At 42.1% G+C, this 18,983-nt stretch overlaps 1 protein-coding gene across 4 annotated transcripts in view; it reads left to right on the top strand.

Moving 5' to 3' along the window:
- Positions 1-18,983, top strand: part of LOC101742988 (dmX-like protein 2) — a 60,182-nt gene that overhangs the window by 27,683 nt on the left and 13,516 nt on the right. For all 4 annotated transcript variants that reach the window (XM_038018599.2, XM_062674732.1, XM_062674733.1 and 1 more), the window contains 22 exons: positions 666-788; positions 1,304-1,439; positions 2,361-2,540; positions 3,122-3,343; positions 4,180-4,355; positions 5,150-5,287; positions 5,767-5,882; positions 6,284-6,533; positions 7,513-7,756; positions 8,474-8,594; positions 8,965-9,176; positions 9,681-9,920; positions 10,601-10,833; positions 11,204-11,376; positions 12,053-12,153; positions 12,874-13,118; positions 13,919-14,110; positions 14,509-14,630; positions 15,500-15,642; positions 16,603-16,765; positions 17,321-17,423; positions 18,031-18,216. In XM_038018599.2, the coding sequence (XP_037874527.1) occupies positions 666-788; positions 1,304-1,439; positions 2,361-2,540; positions 3,122-3,343; positions 4,180-4,355; positions 5,150-5,287; positions 5,767-5,882; positions 6,284-6,533; positions 7,513-7,756; positions 8,474-8,594; positions 8,965-9,176; positions 9,681-9,920; positions 10,601-10,833; positions 11,204-11,376; positions 12,053-12,153; positions 12,874-13,118; positions 13,919-14,110; positions 14,509-14,630; positions 15,500-15,642; positions 16,603-16,765; positions 17,321-17,423; positions 18,031-18,216 (3,819 nt within the window). The remainder of the gene's footprint in view (positions 1-665; positions 789-1,303; positions 1,440-2,360; positions 2,541-3,121; positions 3,344-4,179; positions 4,356-5,149; positions 5,288-5,766; positions 5,883-6,283; positions 6,534-7,512; positions 7,757-8,473; positions 8,595-8,964; positions 9,177-9,680; positions 9,921-10,600; positions 10,834-11,203; positions 11,377-12,052; positions 12,154-12,873; positions 13,119-13,918; positions 14,111-14,508; positions 14,631-15,499; positions 15,643-16,602; positions 16,766-17,320; positions 17,424-18,030; positions 18,217-18,983) is intronic.

Genomic DNA, 18,983 nt, shown 5'->3' with positions numbered 1-18,983 from the left:
AAGAACAACAAGGTTTCATTTATTCCCAATGTCGATTATGATTGTTGCGAAATTAGAAAGAATCTAATATCATTCGCGTTTTGCTTTGTCTTGAAATGAAGCTCAACAAAATTACAACCATTAAATGTTATTATACCACTTTGTCCACATTTATTGTTGCTTTCGTGTAGCTATGTGAAACTCAATGTTCCATGGTCTATGTTTACGTGTCTGTATTGTGGGGGGTGCATTGCTTTTTACGTTTTCAATAATAAGCTAGCTATTTCGGGGTCACGTATATTACAGGTATAGGTAACCTCAGTTTCATTCATCATTTTAAAATTTATTAAATTGAATTCCGATTATCACTACATATAACATGTGCACCGTATACTAATATTTTAAACTTTTTATTTATTTAAAAAACGACACATAGTTGCACATTTTGGCTAATGAAATTAAATAAAATAAAAAGTCACTTTTATATGTAATGTTATTTTTTCTGATATTTCTTATTTGATAGTCAATTACAATTTGGACATTTTTAATTATGATAATATATTTAAAAAACAAATCTTGGTAAGTTAAAGTAAAACTAGTTAATTTAAATGTTATGGAAAAAAGGTTTGATTTAATAAAACAGGATTTTTAATGAATAGCCGATAATGATTATCATGCTGGTACAGATATCAGAGGACGTCCAGTTAGATTACGCGGAAATAACTTCAATACCGCCTTTGCCGTTGTGGACCCTGTTGGTAGCTGACAAGGAGTCTGCGCATCATCCTTCCACTATACAGGAGGCTAAGGTTAGTGGCGACCTTCCTGCCTATATAATGTATATGCTATACAATTGAACATTCATAAAAAAAGACAATTGTTACTTTTTTTTTATTCCTAGATGGGTGGACGAGCTCATGGCCCACCTGGTGTCAAGTGGTTACCGAAGCCCATAGACATCTATAACGTATATGCCGCCATCCACCTTGATATATGAGTTCTAAGGTTTGAATATAGTGACAATGGCTGCCCCACCCCTCAAACTGAAACGCATTACTGCTTCGCGGCAGAAATAGGGCGGATGGTGGTACCTACCCGCGCGCATTCACGAGAGGTCCTATGGCAGAGGTAAATGGTTTTTTTTATGAAGTCGTATCGCACTAATGGACAGCTAAGGAAAATCTTTCAGTTACATTCCAATTTGTGCAATTTTTGTTAGCACATTAAACCTTTTACATTTGTATGTAATAAAATGAAAAGAAAATAAATAAATGAAATGCACACTAAAAAAGCAGTACTAAATTTTAAATGTATTCTCGTTCAGGATTACAATGAATTGTTCGAGGGAACAATGGACACGGATGACGACTTAGACGCTTTACTGTTGGGTGAAGAAAGTGTAGATCGCAGGCCTTCAATGCCGGAACGGCAGCCCCTTTCGCATTTTGGTCCAAGACAAGGTAAAATACACTAAAAGCTCTTTTCGCTTCACCGAGTTTCCTCCTCCTTGCGTCCTAGCAACTTTCTCCTGTATTATCCTGCCGAGTTTATGTTCCGTTAAATATGCAGCGAATACGGAACCGTGAATATGGAATGGTAATTTACGTAAGTGGGATTATAAGGATACGTTCCTACACGATATAATTTTTTTTTATTCTTTATTAGAGCCATACACATATTAAACACGATATCATTTAAGAACATACTTTAGGCATAGTTGTAATAAGGTATATTTTACTTTTTATTAGATTATTTGAAGACGTGCTTACAAAGAATATTCGGTTGGATACCTACATATCCAAATGCTTTTTACGAATGTGTGTGTACCGATGGACCGATTAGATCAGAATAAATAAATCTTTAGCCGCTAATATAGGCGCATGTTTTTATTGTAATCTGCGAATAGTGAAAACGCGAATGAAGGAAGACAAATTTTTAGCATGAAGAATAGTAGCAGATTGTATAATTTAAACTTACAAAATAAAAAGGGGACAAATTAATTAAGTTCGTGATAGCAGGAACTTCAATACATTTTTACCATGTTATTTTTAATTCAATGTAAACGGTTACCAACATTATAAAATAAATCTCCTGTTTTCTTTCTTAACATGGTAGGGTATAATTAAAATTGTCATCAAACACTGGTTAAAGCGTTTCTTAACCTCACACCCTTGTTTACTGAGTTTAGTGTCGCTGTTCTTCTTTTTCTATCTTTCCTATATTAACCTCGGCTGGGGTGTAGGACTCGAAGCAAATCCTTCCATTTACATCGGTCTTGAGCAGTCTGTTCTGGCTCCACCCACGTCATGCCCAAGACGCCTAGCTCTTGTCCACCGGCGACGCCAAATTCGGAAAATATCTCCATCTAATCCTATCCCCAGGTCGTATACTATCGCGTCTCCTGACGCACACGCACCTGCCGGGGCTGAGCTCGTTGGACCAGATGCACCTGCTGGCGCTGGCGGACACTGTGTCCACGTGCGACGCCGACCTTGCCGAAAGACTCGCTACGAATGCCCGTGTAGATATTGCACAGGGCACCGGGACAGAAGTATTACCTGGTAAGCTATTTTAACAATACTACTACTACTACTACTCTCCTTAGCAGTTTCAGCCACGGCGACCACTTCAAACTCCGTTTCTAATTGTCACGGTGTGCTCGTTGTGTGGCTAACATAACCGATCTTATTCCTAAACGTTCGTGCACATTGTGTTCGTGCACAGGTGAGCACACTATTATAATAATTGTAAGAGAGTTCTTACAATAATCGTGTTATTGTTATTATTGATTGCTCATAAATTAGATGAGTCGTGAGAACGTATACTCTTATAGTAGATAATATATAATCAATAACGTGTAGCATAATGGATTATGCTACCTTAAACAAATAAGAGCTTATTGTGGATCACTCTACGCTATTTGTTCTTATCTGCCGCCGAGTGTAGAACATCGTGGACTGTGGTGTCGAGAGTAGTGCGGATCAGGTCAGTCCAACGTGTCGGGCTTAGCTTCTCCAAGTTGCCGTCATCCTTTCTGGCAATGTGGCCAAATTATTCCAGAACTTTACTAAGACATATGGTAGAAAGCCTCATCTGTATCTGGAGATCTAAACGGCCTTAACGAGTGTTTAACTCGTAACAGATTCATTGGACGACTGCGGGCTGCGGTTCCTGCTCGCTATGAAGCACTACGGCTACCTGCTGCGCTGCCTGCCGCTGGCCCAGCGCGCCGCCCTGCAGCGGACCGGCGTCGGCACCTGCAACCTCGTGTGGGCCTTCCACTCTGAAACTCACGAGCAGCTGCTGGCCTTAGTCCCCGGGTATGCTAAGGGTCAACCGAAATGGACTACAATGAGGGAACTGGGTGAGCTATACAATCTTTATTGACGATACCTTTGATAATGCTATGTTTAATTCTTGACGCCTACTTGCATCGCTTTCACATTGTTTTATCTTCTCTGTTATTTGTGTTAGTTGTGTCTGATCTGTGTTCAATTTAGATATGTTACAACATAACAAACAATATTTATTGTAGATCGTAGACCACAAAAATCTCTTATCGTATCGTTAATGTCGATTCAGCAGATAATGAACTTTCATGTAGCAGTGGCAAGACGAAATTTCGGCCCGTATGGATAGCTACCAACCCTTTGCCATTCCGGTTTGAGGCGTGGGACAGCCGCTATACAATAATACAGATGAAACCCGCCCTTTCGGGGCGGTATTTTGAGTGCGGGCTTCGATAACCGCTTCACATCAGAAAAGCCGTAAACTCGTTCACTTACCCACAAAATATATAAAAATAACATATTGAGAACTAAAATTACCTACTGCTATGATAGAGATAAAAATATGTATAGAACTTTTTTCTTTTTTATTGCTTAGATGGATGGACGAGCTCACAGCCCACCTGATGTTAAGTGGTTACTGGAGCCCATAGACATCTACAACGTAAATGCGCCACCCACCTCGAGACACAAGTTCTAAGGTCTCAGTATAGTTACCACGGCTACCCCACCCTTCGAACCGAAACGCATTACTGCTTCACGGCGGAAATAGGCGGGGTGGTGGTACCTACCCGTGCGGACTCCCAAGAGGTCCTACCACCAGTGAAATCTGAAGCTACTACACTCTTTCCTTATTATATTATTAGCAAATTTGTGTTCGATATTGATTTAATACCTATGATTTCTTCTAAAGGAGTGGGCTGGTGGATCCGCGGCGAATTGCTACGCACAAGCGTGGAGAAACTTGCACGTGCTGCCTACATGCAGAAACAGGACCCCATGGACGCGGCTCTGTATTATCTCGCCATGAAGAAAAGAATGCTCCTTTGGGGCTTGTTCCGGTCTAACCGCGATGATAAGATGACAGCGGTGAGTGTCAAGGAAAAATACACATTTAAACCGTACAATTGCTAAACCAAATCATCGTTTTTAAATAGTTTTCTGACGGATTGTAGGTGTACCGACACACGTTGATATAGTCTGTGGTAAAGAACGATATCAGTAACTCAATTCGTGTACAACTACAACATGCAAAATTATAGTATAATATTCTAATTAGTTTTTTTTTATTGCTTAGATGGGCGGACGAGCTCACAGCCCACCTGGTGTTAAGTGGTTACTGGAGCCCATAAACATTCACAACGTAAATGCGCCACCCACCCCGAGACAAGTTCTAAGGTCTCAAGTATAGTTACAACGGCTGCCCCACCCTTCAAGCCGAAACGCATTACTGCTTCACGGTAGAAATAGGCAGGGTGATGGCACCCACCCGCACGGACTCATAAGAGGTCCTACCACCAGTAATTACGCAAATTATAATTTTGCGGGTTTGATTTTTACTACACGATGTTATTCCTTCACCGTGGAAGTCAACCGTGAACATTTGTTAAGTACGTATTTCATTAGAAAAATTGGTACCCGCCTGAGATTCGAACACCGGTGCATCGCTCAACACGAATGCACCGGACGTCTTATCCGTTAGGCCACGACGACTGTAATGTTGTACCTATATTCGATTCTTAATTCACGTAAATACAACTTGTATAATAATAAAATTGCGTTATCTAAATAAAGGTAGACATCCCCAAAGTTCCATTAATACCCGAATTTCAGTCTTCAGAATAAATGTATCTATCTATTAACTGATATTTATGTTTCGGCAGTTCTTCGCGAACGACTTCACTGAGAACCGTTGGCGTAAGGCGGCCCTGAAGAACGCGTTTGTGCTGCTGGGGAAGCAAAGGTTCGAACACGCCGCTGCCTTCTTCTTACTCGGGGGAGCGTTGAAGGATGCTCTTGAGGTACGCATCAAATTAAATTTCAAAGAAACTTGTAATAGACCAGTGGTCCCCAAACTTTTTTATTGCTCACAGGTCTTCAATTTGTGTTTTCTATCATGATCCGGTGTCGTTTATTATCTATTTCAGCATTTTAGTTTAGGCTACCAGGCTGATTTACCAGCATTAATTTAAAATGTAAAGAAAAAGAAAACTATTAGAGTGTTATAGTTTCTTTTTATGCAAAATAATAACTTTATGGATTCAATTCAAAAAGGCCAACCTTAGTTTATCTATAGTGATGTACTGTTTTTATGGACACAGTTCAGATCGTCAGTGAGATTCCTAAAGAGAGAATATCACTGTCCGCATTGCTGGTTGGAATCAAATTGGAACCTAGTGGTAATTTCAAACTAAAAATAAATATGGTGGTATAACTATATATAAATAACTCAGTACAAGTTACATACAATTCTTTGATGTTTTATTAAACATTATTTTAGGTCCTCATAACGCGTCTCGGTGACTTACAATTAGCCATGATCGTAGCACGGCTGTACGAGTCGGACAACGTTCTGCCTGCAAGTCTCAAGAAATTGCTAATGGATGAAATATTAGGGTGAGTAATTTTATATATAAACTTGATATATCCATTTAATAACTATTAGAATATATAATACAAATTTCGTTATTTACGTAGTTACATAAGAATAAAATCACGGTGAAGGAATAACATCGTGTAATAAAAATCAAATCCGCAAAATTATAATTTGCGTAATTTCTGGTGGTAGGACCTGTTGTGAGTCCGCGCGGGTAGATACCACCGCCCTACCTATTTCTGCCGTGAAGCAGTAATGCGTTTCGGTTTGAAGGGTGGGGCAGCCGTTGTAACTATACACTTGAGACCTTAGAACTTATATGTGAAGGTGGGTGGCGCAATTTACGTTGTAGTAACCACTTCACACCAGGTGGGCTGTGAGCTCGTCCACCCATCTAAGCATAAATTTGTTTGTTGAACAGCGGCGAAACGGAAGATGGTGAAATTGACTTAGAACGGGCGCACCCGGACCCGTTCGTTCGCTCCATGGCGCTGTGGGAGCTGAAGCGGTACGGCGACTCGCTGGACACGCTGCTGAGCCCGGCCGGCAGGCTGCACGCGCCGCGCGACCCGCAGCAGAAGCAGGACGCCGAGCCCGTGCCCAGCGTCTTCAACTTCTACGTGTACCTGCGGACGCATCCGAGACTCAAGCGCCACAATCTACCCAGCCAGGTAGGACTACCAAGTTATTTTTTTTTTATTACTTAGATGAGGGGATGACCTCGCAGCCCACCTGGTGTTAAGTGGTTACTGGAGCCCATAGACATCTACAACGTAAATGCGCTACCCACCTTGAGATATAAGTTCTAAGATCTCAGTATAGTTACAACGGCTGCCCCACCCTTCAAACCGAAACGCATTACTGCTTCACGGCAGAAATAGGCATGGTGGTGGTACCTACCCGCGCGGACTCACTACGTCCTACCACCAGTAAGTTTCGTTTTGGTACTCGATATGGTCCATTATAGTCACAAATGTAATTTTATACATACATATGTAGTTGATTTTAATTTGAAAGTATTGTGATTTTTAATTCAAAATTGAACTACCTATTAATAACATGAATGACGGTGGCAAAACTACTTCGTCGTTGTTGACCTGCAGAACACTCCTGATTCGGACTTAGTAAATGCTCAGTGGCTTTAGTTGTTCAAGAATCTGATTCATGCCCGTTTTATCATGGTCTAATCGTGATATAGATTACTCATGTACTACAGGAGCATCCATTCGCCACGTGATTTTCCATTTAATTCTCTTGGTCTTCTTGTATTTTGCTACACACTCACTTCAGTTACTTTAAAAAGAGACCTTATCTGCAGGAAAGGATTTGGTTTTCCCCTGGCATTGGTGATATACATAAATGACTGCGACCGCTGACTATCATGTGAGGTTCATGTTCGTCTGTCTTTGATGTCTAAAATAAATAAACTTTTTTTTTCCTATCTAAGTTGATAGCTTTGAGAGGCTATATCAGCGTCGCCTTAACTAGTAGGTGAGCTCACGGGGCTCAAACCTGATGACGTTGCTAACACGTAGCCTAGCAAGAGCCGTGCTTCGCAAAATCTACCACCGGATCGGAAACGCGACTCACTGAGAAGATGCGGCGAGAAACTCAGTGGGCTTAAATAAACCAAGTTAACGTTAATTATAGGGTGGAACACTGGCACTGTTGCAACAAGAACCCGAAGAGGGCATCACCCGCCTCGAACGTCGCTTGTACTTCCAAACAGCCCACGGACACTTCAAGGCCGGCTGCCCCGCGCTGGCGCTGGAGGTGCTGTCCAAGCTGCCGGCGCGCGTGCGCGACGAGAAGCCGCGCCACGTCGCCGCCGCGCCCTCCGTGGACGCGCCCGACATACACTCCGGGCACATTGTTGAAGAAAACACACCTAAAAGTACGACCCGTTCTTATAACCTTATGTGTTGCGGTTGTTTTATTTTTTTTTATTGCCTTTGTAGGCAGACGAGCATACGGCCCACCTGACCTTTATTATTATTATTGGGCGACGAAAGTAAAGCATGAAAGAGGAGTGCATGCGGCAGGGATGCAAATGTTGAGATGGATGTGTGGAGTAACAAGAATGGACAAGATCAAGTATGAGTATTTCAGAGGAAGTGTGCAAGTAGCCCCGGTAATTAACAAATTAAAGAGCGGACGATTAACGTGGTATGGACATGTGATGCGTAAAGAGAAGATGCATGTGACTAGGAGATGTATGGAAATGGTAGTGCAAGGTCGTTTTGAAGTCGTGGTCTAAAGGATAAGACGTCTGGCGCATATGTAGCGATGCATCGGTGTTCGGATCTCGCCGGCAGGTACCAATTTGCCTAATGAAATACGTACTTAAGAAATGTTCACAATTAACTTCCACCGTGAAGGAATAGCATCGTGTAATAAAAATCAAACCTGCAAATTGTAATTTGCGTAATTACTGGTGGTGGGGACGTCTTGTGAGTCTGAACGGGTAGGTACCACCACCATGCCTATTTCTGCCGTGAAGTAGTAATGCGTTTCGGTTCGAAGGGCGGGGCAGCCGTTGTACTGTTAAAAAAGAGATCTTACAACTCATGTCTTACCTCATCTAAGTTAATCTTATTTGGCTCCTATTTAGTGCCGGAAGAAAAACAAGAGATCAATATGGATTGGGGAGCATCGACAATGGACTGGGGGGCACCTGTCACCTCAAACAAAACTGACGAACTTGTCCTGTCTTGGGACGACGATGATAAAGAGTAAGCACTTTAATCGTGTACAAGCAAATCTTAAATAACTAACTCGAACATATTGAATAATTTCAATGAAATAATCCGTCGTCACTAATATTAAAAATACGAATGTAATTCTGTCCGTTAAGGCCTGAAGCTCAAACAACTTTACAGATTTTGACTAAATTCAGTATGGAAATGATTTGTACTCTGGGAAAGAACACAGGCCTACACGATAAAAGTGTAATGCACGCGAGCGAATAAGCGAGCGGAAAACTATTGTTTTAAAAAGAAGGGATCAATGAATTTCCATAATATAAAATTTTGATGAAAAATCATAGAATCGTTCATCAATAAAATGGTTACTTTGCTAAATCTTAATTTATGTGATTGGTAGATCGGAGGCGTCCGGCGCTTCAACACCGCCCTTGGAAATGAAAATGGACCAAAATGATGACGAAGGGCCAGCAGTGCCTGGTACATCTGATAACAAAGAAGCGGAAGAAACTCCCACAGTCGACATAATGGCGCAACAACTGAAGTTTGTGGCCTGTCTCAAGATATTGATGGAAGAATTGAGTACTCTAGCCACTGGGTTCGAAGTTGATGGTATGTTTATTTCAAATTATTACAATATTTAGTTTCAAAAATTTTATATTTACGAAATAGAAATAAGCTATTTTATTAAAATCGAATGACAATCCCACAAGTCCTTATGACTTATTAATCGTTATTATTTTTAAACTAGCGACCCGTCCTCGCTTCGCTTCGGAAACATTAAATTTTATGATTAATAGGTGGCTGAGTCTCGCGACGTTACCGGCGGTTATTGTCGTACAGCGAGTGACACCGCGGGGCGAAGCTAGTCTAAAAAAAGTAGCCTAAGTTACTCCTTATATCATTAGCTACCTATCAGTGAAAGTCTCGTCAAAATCGGTCCAGCCGTTCCAGAGATTAGCCGGAACAAACAGACAGTCAGATAAAAATTGTAAAAAATGTTATACATATTCATATGCATGTAGTAAAAAGCGGTTATTTCAATATTACAAACAGACACTCCAATTATATTTATATGTATGGATAATAAAATAGTACAGTACCTTCTGATATTAGGTGGCCACCTCCGCTTCCAACTGTACATCTGGTTGGAGCGTGAAGTGGAGGCGCTGCGTCGGCTCTGTGGGTACGCGTCGCGCGGGGGAGGGGGCGCGGCGGGCGGGGAGCTCATCTGTGCCGAGACCGAACCCGCTCCGTTACCTGACAAGCCAACACTGCACCAACTGCTCATCAGAGAAAAGGCAGATTTTGAAGCCAAAGTTCAACGCGCATTCGCGAGGAAAAAATGGCTCAAAGGTAAAATTAGATTTTAGGCTAGTAAATTTATGAAGTATTAGGCTGTAATAATATGGAGATACTTACTCCCGCATGGACGAGTATTATCGCCGGTATAGTTAATTACCAGTCCATCATTATGTAATTAGAACTTAGATCACGTCACGGCTCAAATAAGACGAAATTGAAAAAATTGTTGTTTTTTATAAAATCGCAAGAATCTGCTGGATGCGTTCTGTGCTAGTCGTTGTGGCGAATTTTGGGCGAGGTCTCTGTACAGGAATTGCCGTCTGTGAGATGATGATATTGTTATGCCGATAAGAGTAACGCCATCTATCGCCGAATAGCCAAAACGAATATCAAAGACACTCGTGACGTCAAGAAAACTCGAGAAGTACAACGCCATCTATTGTCAAATAACGGAAACACGTCGAAGCTACTCGACTTGTCCAAAATATTCTCGATAAATATAGGGATGTCGTCTCGACTATAAAAGCGTTGCAGAGATGGCACGAAGCAGTTAGTAATCGAAGGTATTCGAAGCGAAACAGCAAACGGAACACCTGAAGCGAAGCGGAAGAAGTGAATTGAGAATTAAAAGTGTTTTAAGTGTTAATTTGTACTTTGCTAAAAATTTTACTTTTCCCGAACCCCAGCGCATTGCAATACCTAATATAACAATTTAAATTATTTCCATACAGCTAACGAAACCCTGCTTCGTACACTGTTATCGTATTGTTCCCTGCACGGAGCGGGCGGGGGAGGCCTGGCTTCGGTCCGAATGGAACTGGTGTTGCTGCTACAAGAACTAGGTCAAGACAAGCAACACCAACAGTTGCTGTCGCCGTTACCGTTCCCCACTACGCTCCCGCTGCTGGCCGCGGCCGTCGCCACCAATAACACCGTGGTCGCCGATCCAGTCCGACACTTGCAGGTGAACGCTGTTTATTTAAATTCAACTTTAATATACGAAATAAATAAAATCTTTTTATAATTTCATTTGCTTGGCGCAACAACAGAGTTGTACTAATCCTTATGAAAGGCATACTGGCCAAATAAGTCTAAAATGTACATCAATGATTTAAAAACCCTTGACTTATTTATCAAGATTTATTTGAAATATGCTTACAGTCAATTCTAACTCAATGTAAATTGCTGTTTATTTTAGTGTTGCGGTAATTTTCGATAGCCATATTAAGACTGTACTTACATTGGTAGGGCAGAGCTTATGACGTCACATCTTCAATATGACAACTATCCAGATGTGAAGGAGACCTTCAAACTATTAACCAAACAACTTACAGGCCGTAGCACATGACATGCTGGGTACAATAGGCGAGCTGGGCATTCCGGGAGGTTCGGCCACCAGGCTGCTCCATACCCTGAGGGAACTATCAGTGGCGCTTTCTGCTTGTATATACCAGAGCTTGTGTGATTCTGATACGTTCAGCATGAAACATCAGCATCATCACGACGGGTAAGCTTATACTCTGTAATAGTTTAAACCAGTATTTCCCAAAGTGGGCGATAACACCCCCTTGTGGGCACTGCAGGCCTAAAGAGGGGCGGTATGAGATCCAGAAAAAAATGAGGGCGTTTTGCAGAGGTTTGGGAGGCGATTTGTAATTTCATCTAGGAGAACTTTTTTTTTCTTTATTGCTTAGATGGGTGGACGAGTTCACAGCCCACCTGGTGTTAAGTGGTTACTGGAGCCCATGGACATCTACAACGTAAATGCGCCACCCACCTTGAGATATAAGTTCTAAGATCTCAGTATAGTTACAACGGCTGCCCCACCCTTCAAACCGAAACGCATTACTGCTTCACGGCAGAAATAAGCAGGGCGGTGGCACCCACCCGCGCGGACTCACAAGAGGTCCTACCACCAGTAATAACTCTCTTAGAGTAATAACCCAGTAACCTCTTAGACACCGACTGAGTTCTAGCTATAGTGGTTTTTAAGTAGGTGAAAAAATGGGGGCGCTAAGAAATAATTTATTCTCAAAGTGGGCAGTAGACAAAATAAGTTTGGGAGCCCCTGTTTTAAATATTAGTTAAGTCAAAAAAATAATTGTTTTATTTGACAAGGAAATTATTATTATTAACGGTTGTTATAATACTTGGGTAGCTTTTTAAATTTATTTATTTTATAGGATTATCGCCGAGACCCCAGGAACTAGTCAACTCCTAGCTAGAACTAGACGTCAATCTTTTGATGAAGTTGTGGTGACCACTCCGCCCAATAAATGGCCAGGTATGTCGTATTATTTCGTCTCGTACCAGAGAATGGACTGCAAGGTTCTCTGAGTTCATTCGCAGGTAAACAAGTACCACCATGCTGCACTTTTCTGCCGCGAAGCAGTCATGCGATTTGGTTTGAAAAGTGGGGCAGCCGTAATACAATAATACAGTTAAAGCTTAATAATAACGCCCGGGGCGGATGAGCTGTACGCACGTTCTAGTTTCTATGGGCTACGACTAAAGTTTTAGACTAGGAAGACCGTGAGCTTTACTGATCGCATTGATCCAGTAACGGCCGTCTTACAGTTTGTGGGATAAAAACGTTTTATATTTTTAATGAATACTGAGAGATGCGCACTCTGTCTGTCCTATCCCATAAAGCTGACGACTTACAAATTATGATTTTGTCTTCAATTACCGGCTACTGTTATTGATAGATCGATAGATAGATTAATAGATTGGTATTTTAATGTCGACCTATCGATTTACCTATCAAAAAGAGCAATGACCTGGAAAGTGCCGGGCAAAACGAAGAGAGGTCGCCCCAGAACAACTTGGCGTCTTGGGCATGAGAGAACAGATTGCCCAAGACCGATGTAAATGGAAAAATTTGATTCGAGCCCTACTCCCCAGCAGAGGGTAATAGGAAAGAATAATGATGATGATGATATCGATTTACTAGAAAGAATAATTTTATGCGGGTCAGTAATGTGACGTGGTCGTTGATCGTTAGGAGTGTCTGCGCTGCGCGGGCTGGCGGTGCGCGCGGCGGAGGAGGAGGACGCGCCGCGGCTGGCCGTGCTGCTGGCGGAGGCGTTCTGCGCCGTGTACCTGGCGCTGCTGGGCTGGGCGCTGGCCGCCAGGGACGCGCACCTGCTGTACCGCCTCGCCGCGCACGCGCCCGACGCACGCGCGCACTCCAAGCTCTTCGGGGGGGGCGTGCGCCGCCTGCTCACCACCGCGCCCGCCCCGCCGCAGGTACTGCGCAACACTGGGTTCATCACAACGAAGATCTTTAAAGCCGCGGACGTTTGTAGAGTACGTGAACTCGGTCGTAAAAAAAGACCGTCACATCAAAGAATTTGTGGCGAGAAAGCTGTTATATAGCACAATTGACACATCGATATCCACATCTCAAGATCAATAACAACATTCACTTTAAATGATCTATGTGTCTATGGGTATTATAAGCTTATCTTGTAAATGTTCACTGCACTCGTTGTGTCGTGGTCTCCGTTTCACAGCATTTCTGCCACACTAGCCGTCATGTCTACAAGGGTTTGTTTCAATTTGTATGCACAAAAAATAATTAAACTTCACATTTCCTACAATTAGCTTTCTAATTTCTTATATGTTTTTTTTTGTTCATCTGAAAGCAGAAAATCTTAAAAAAATGTTTTCAGAGAAACTTCGTCTCCTAGTCAATAAAACAAAAATAAAAGAACCTTTAATTTTTTTGTAAACTGGATGTTTCTTTTTAGTTTTTTTTATTGCATGGATAGGTGGACGAACTCACAGCCCACCCGGTGTTAAGTGGTCCATAGACATCTACAACGTAAATGCCGCCACCTACCTTTGAGATTTGAGTTCTAAAGTCTCAGTATAGTTACAACGGCTGCCCCACTTTTCAAACCGAAACGCATTACTGCTTCACGGCAGAAATAGGCAGGGCGGTGGTACCTACGCGTGCGGACTCACAATACGTCCTACCACCAGTATAAAGTTGGAGGAAGTTCTATTATGTAAGAATAGCACAAGTAACTGTTTATATTCAACAGCCGAAACTGGTAGAGCGCACAGAAGGTACCTCGGTGTGGTCGTCGTTGCGCGAGAAGAGAGCCTTATTGAACATGCGGTTGCTGGGCCTGGGCCCGGCCGCGCCGCACAAGCACATCCAGGAGGGCCGCCCCACGTACAGGGAGCAGTTCGTTCCGCCGCAGTACAGCATTCTGACCTACCTGCTCACCAAGGTAACTGTATTGTATACGGTTAAACTGCAGTTTTAAAGTAAATTGTCCGATAAATAAATATAAAACAACGACAGATTATACGAAAACAAATAAACGTAGTCACGTTTATTTATTGCATAGATGGGAGGACGAGCTCATAGCCCACCTAGTGTTAAGTTACCACTTATTTCATTAAAATTTACGAAAGTTATCATCGTTTTCAAAAAACTCGTTTGAAACAATAAGTTTCAATTTAGATTTTATTTTTTATTACGTAGATGAGTGGACGAGCTCACCGCCCACCTGATGTAAGTGGTTACTGGAGCCCATAGACATCTACAACGTAAATGCCGCCACCCACCTTGAGATATAAGTTCTAAGGTCTCAGTATAACTACAATAGTCATTTATCGTGAACAGCCGACGTCGGAGCAAGACCCCGAGAATTACGATTACGATTCAGCTGAATCTGGAGCTGAAGATGTCGACGAGAGCGGAAGCGAAACCGACGATGATGACATTTTCGACACCAGCAACACGAAGTAAGTCCAAACTCGCTTCGTTCATTGTACGCGCACGTAAATATTGTTATTAATTCTCGCAAAAAACCAAAGGGAAACGGGGGTGACTGAAAATCAGCGTTGTTCGATTTATCGACCTTGAACAGCATTAGCTGAGCCACCTCCTTTTGCATTTTTCTTTTTGTATTTTTTTTTTGTATTTTATTTTATTTAATGTGAAAGGCAATAAATGTTTTTATTACAATTATTATTATATTAAATATTAAAACTCTAGTTAAACCACCAGTCACGCATCGCTGTCAGTTGCGAAAATTGATACACGCATACATCGATACTAGTGCTGCGATAAAAATCAAATAATAAAAAATATTAATAATTTATATGTGAAAATTTGTACGTTTCGAAGATTGTTACAATCACACAAAACATTGAATTTAATTATGAACCGTACATTAAATTGGTAAAATTTACTCATATCTTATCTTATATCTTTAAATGAGCAATTCTTGTATATAAATATATATATAATCTGAATCTCGGAAACGGCTCCAACGATTTTCATAGAATTTAGTATAGAGGGGATTTCGGGGGCGATAAATCGATCTAGCTACGATTTATTTTCAGAAAATGTTGTTTTATTCGTGTTTTCAATGATCAACTTTATCGATAATTTTGAATTTTTATTTAAATAACCAATTCATATTTTACTATTATTCTATGGGTAAGATCGAAAAAATATTATTCATATTTCATCATTTTATCAATATGTAATTCGTATTTAAATATAATTTCTAAAAAACACAATTTATAAAAAAAAAATACAAAAAGCTTGGTCATTACCTAGTTTTTCTTAATAAAAGAATAATCTTTTTTACTTCCTTCCCCATCAGGCCAGAGAAACGCCGTAAAGGTGCGAACACGGAACATTCGGACCCGGACTCGTACTCGTGGCTCGTGATGCGCGTGGCCGTGCTGCGCCTCGCACAGAAGAACCTGCAACACTTCCTGCAGCTGTGCGGCATCGAGATGACGGGTACGCATCGACAAACGATACCCACACGCCGTTATATTATAATATATTGGTGGTTTATTCTACTGGTGGTAGGACCTCTTGTCAGTCCGCGCGGGTAGGTACCACCACTCTGCCTATGTCTGCCGCGAAGCAGTAATGCGTTTCGGTTTGAAGGGTAGGGCAGCCGTTGTAACTATACTGAGACCTTAGAAATTATATCTCAAGGTGGGTGGCCCATTTACGTCTTAGATGACTATGGGCTCCAGTAACCACTTAACACCAGGTGAGCTGTGAGCTCATCCACCCATCTAAGCAATAAATAAAAAAAGCTTTCCAATCTTCTTCCAAAATTATTCTCGCTCTTCGCCTTTAATGTGATATGTAAGGGTATATTGTCACCTCGCCGCAGTGTTTTACCATCGTAATTATTTGTACTGTAAACTCCTTTTCGGTCTAATGCAGCATTTCCCAAAGTAGGCGATAACGCCCCCTTGTTGGCGCTGCAGGCCGAAAGGGGAGCGGTAAGAAACCCAGAAAAAAAAGCTGGCGTTGTGTAGAGGCTTAGGAGGCGATTTGTAATTTCATCTAGGAGGACTCTTAGACACCGACTGAACTCTCGCTATGATGGTTTTTAAGTAGGTGTAAAAATTGAGACCCTAAAAATAATTTGTTCTCAAAATGGGCAGTAGACAAAATAAGTTTGGGAACCCCTGGTCTAAAGAGTAGAACAGCGTTTTACGATATGAACTAGTCTCAGGATATGTAGCGGATTTCGCTTTGTGACGTCATCGGACTTTGGTAAAAATTGAACCCGAAGTGAACCGAGCACTCCCCTCACTGTCTAAGCTAGAAAAATGCTGGAAAACCATTCGAGTTTACAACACCGTCTCTAGTACTAGTATTCCATATAGTGCTTGAAAGACTACGCAACCTTTGTACATTGGCAAGTTTTATTGATTAAAATTTATAAATTTCGTAAAGAATTGGCGACGACAAGTCCGACAGTGCACGGCGCCTTACGCCGAGTTGACCAGTGGCAGCAACAACTCACAGAGACGCTCGACTCTCGGGCGCCGCCCCTCGACTACATTCCCGGCTGCTTCCCGGAGCAGCAGACGTCCGGACCGCCTATTAATAAATACAGGTCAGTCGCTCGACTATCATCGTTCGAAGAAACAAGACAAGTACCCCTGAATTACAAAATGAAGAAGATAATTCTTAAATCACCAAAAGCCATCCAAATATAGTATGTAATGTTTTTTTTTGTTTTTTCCTACCTAAGCTGGTAGCCTAGAGAGGCTATTTCAGCGGAACCTTAACTAGTAGGTGAGCTCACGGGGCTCAAACCTGACGACGTTTCTAACACGAACCCTAGCAAGAGTCGTGCTCCGCAGAATCTACCACTAGATCGGAAACGCGACCCACTGAGAAGATCCGGGGAGAAACTCAATGGGCTGTGTCTGAGAGTTAATTTACTCGTCGAGCCCTTCGTCGCAAGCGACGGGTTCGACGCGAACGGTGACCGGTGCTTGAAGTACCTAGAAGCACCGTTAGTGGATCGGAAGGATCCGAGATGACGTGTTTTGGGCGACGTCGACTGCTTTCCATTCTGTCCGCGGGATCGGGAATGATGTAATGTTAATGAGTTAGATTTTGTATCCTAAAATCGTTATTTATTTAGTTTTTTTTTTCGTTTCAGATGTTTATTGGAAAAACACAATACACCATTCAACTCGGTGTTATTCAGCGCCGCGCCCGCTAGGAGGTTGTGGAGCTTCCTCGTGCGACAAGAACCTGTTCAGGTAATTTGAAGTCTATCCAATACAAAATAAGGATTACAATCGAGTCCATTGTAGTATTTACTATTTCTGCCGTGAAGCAGTAACGCGTTTCGGTTTGAAGGGTAGGGCAGCCGTTGTAACTATACCTGAGACCTTAGAACTTATATCTCAAGATGGATGGCGCATTTGCGTTGTAGATGTCTATGGGCCCCAGTAACCACTTAACACCAGGTGGGCTGTGAGCTCGTCCACCCAACTAAGCAATAAAAAAAAAATAAAAAAAAATACTTCTTGTTATTAGGGCATCCTCCTCCTCCTTCAGTCGATCGCTCATTGCTGAGCATCGTGATGCGCGCACGCCTGTGACCTTTCGGATACTTGGTCACTCCATTTTTTTCGGCTCCGACCTCTCGATCGTCTTCCAACCACTTTACCCGCCACTATGAATCTCTCCAGGTTGTCAGAGGGTTTTCTTGCTGTATGACCAAAATATTGGAGCACTCTATATAGGCATTTGGTGGATAGCCTCTGGTCAACTTAGGGCATAGTCAGATCGAAATCATTAAGCATTGTATTAGCAAACGAGATCCTATCTTTAATGTTTTACAACTATTACTGTGATATACAGGAGCTGTTCATCCGGGCGGTGTTCTCGAGACGTCGCACGGCGTCGCTGAGCGCGGTGGACGCGGGCGGGGGGGACTCGCGCGCCGCCGCCGCGCTCCAGCAGCGGAACCGCGACTTCGAACTACACAACCCCGTCCGGATTATTCATAAGGAGCAAGATTCTATATCGGCCTTCTGTCTTAACAAGGTACGCGAAATACATCTCTATATATAAAAATAAATAGCTGTTCGTTAGTATCGCTAAACCTCGAGAGCGGCTGGACCGATTTGGCTAATTTTGGTCTTGAATTATTTGTGGAAGTCCAGAGAAGGTTTAAAAGGTAGATAAATATGAAAATGCTCGGAATTAAATAAAAATAACAATCTTGTTTTTCCTTTGATGTGTCCTCCGTCGGACGGATTCCTTTTGTTTGTTTTAAGTTTATTTTATACAAAAGTTTAGGTATTTTATTTATCGATTGAGGCACTACGAAGTCTGCCGGGTCAGCTAGTGCTGAATAATTAATTAACCTATTGGTAAAAGAAAGGTGACAATTTGGAAAAGCTGCTGGTAACAAGCCAGGTGTGCGGAAGAAGGCACAGAGGCAGAAGTCCAATGCACTATTCGGACCAGATACGCTCCACTATCAATACTTCAGTCCATAGGCAGGAATGGCGCAGGATAATACAGGAGAAAGTTGTTAGAAGAGACCACGACCCTCAGCATTGAGGATTATCGACGCAAGGAGGATTGGTAACATGTCCCGGGGTGGTCAAATTGAGTAACGTCATCATACTCTTGGCAGAGCAGTCGTGATCATGTGGAATTTTTGTTTATTAAAGCCTTTACAGATGTTCTCCATAGTTTGCGAACCGAGGCCCGGTGCACACATTCGTTAAGTAGGGTTTTAGTAAGGTCTTTCACCTGATCAGTCCAGCGCATGGGGCTTCGTCCACGAGATCTTTAATCATTGA

This window comes from Bombyx mori, chromosome 21, assembly GCF_030269925.1.
Source record: "Bombyx mori chromosome 21, ASM3026992v2".
NCBI lineage: Eukaryota > Metazoa > Arthropoda > Insecta > Lepidoptera > Bombycidae > Bombyx > Bombyx mori.
Note: the sequence above shows the minus strand (reverse complement) of the source record. Positions and strands in the feature narration are given on the sequence as shown.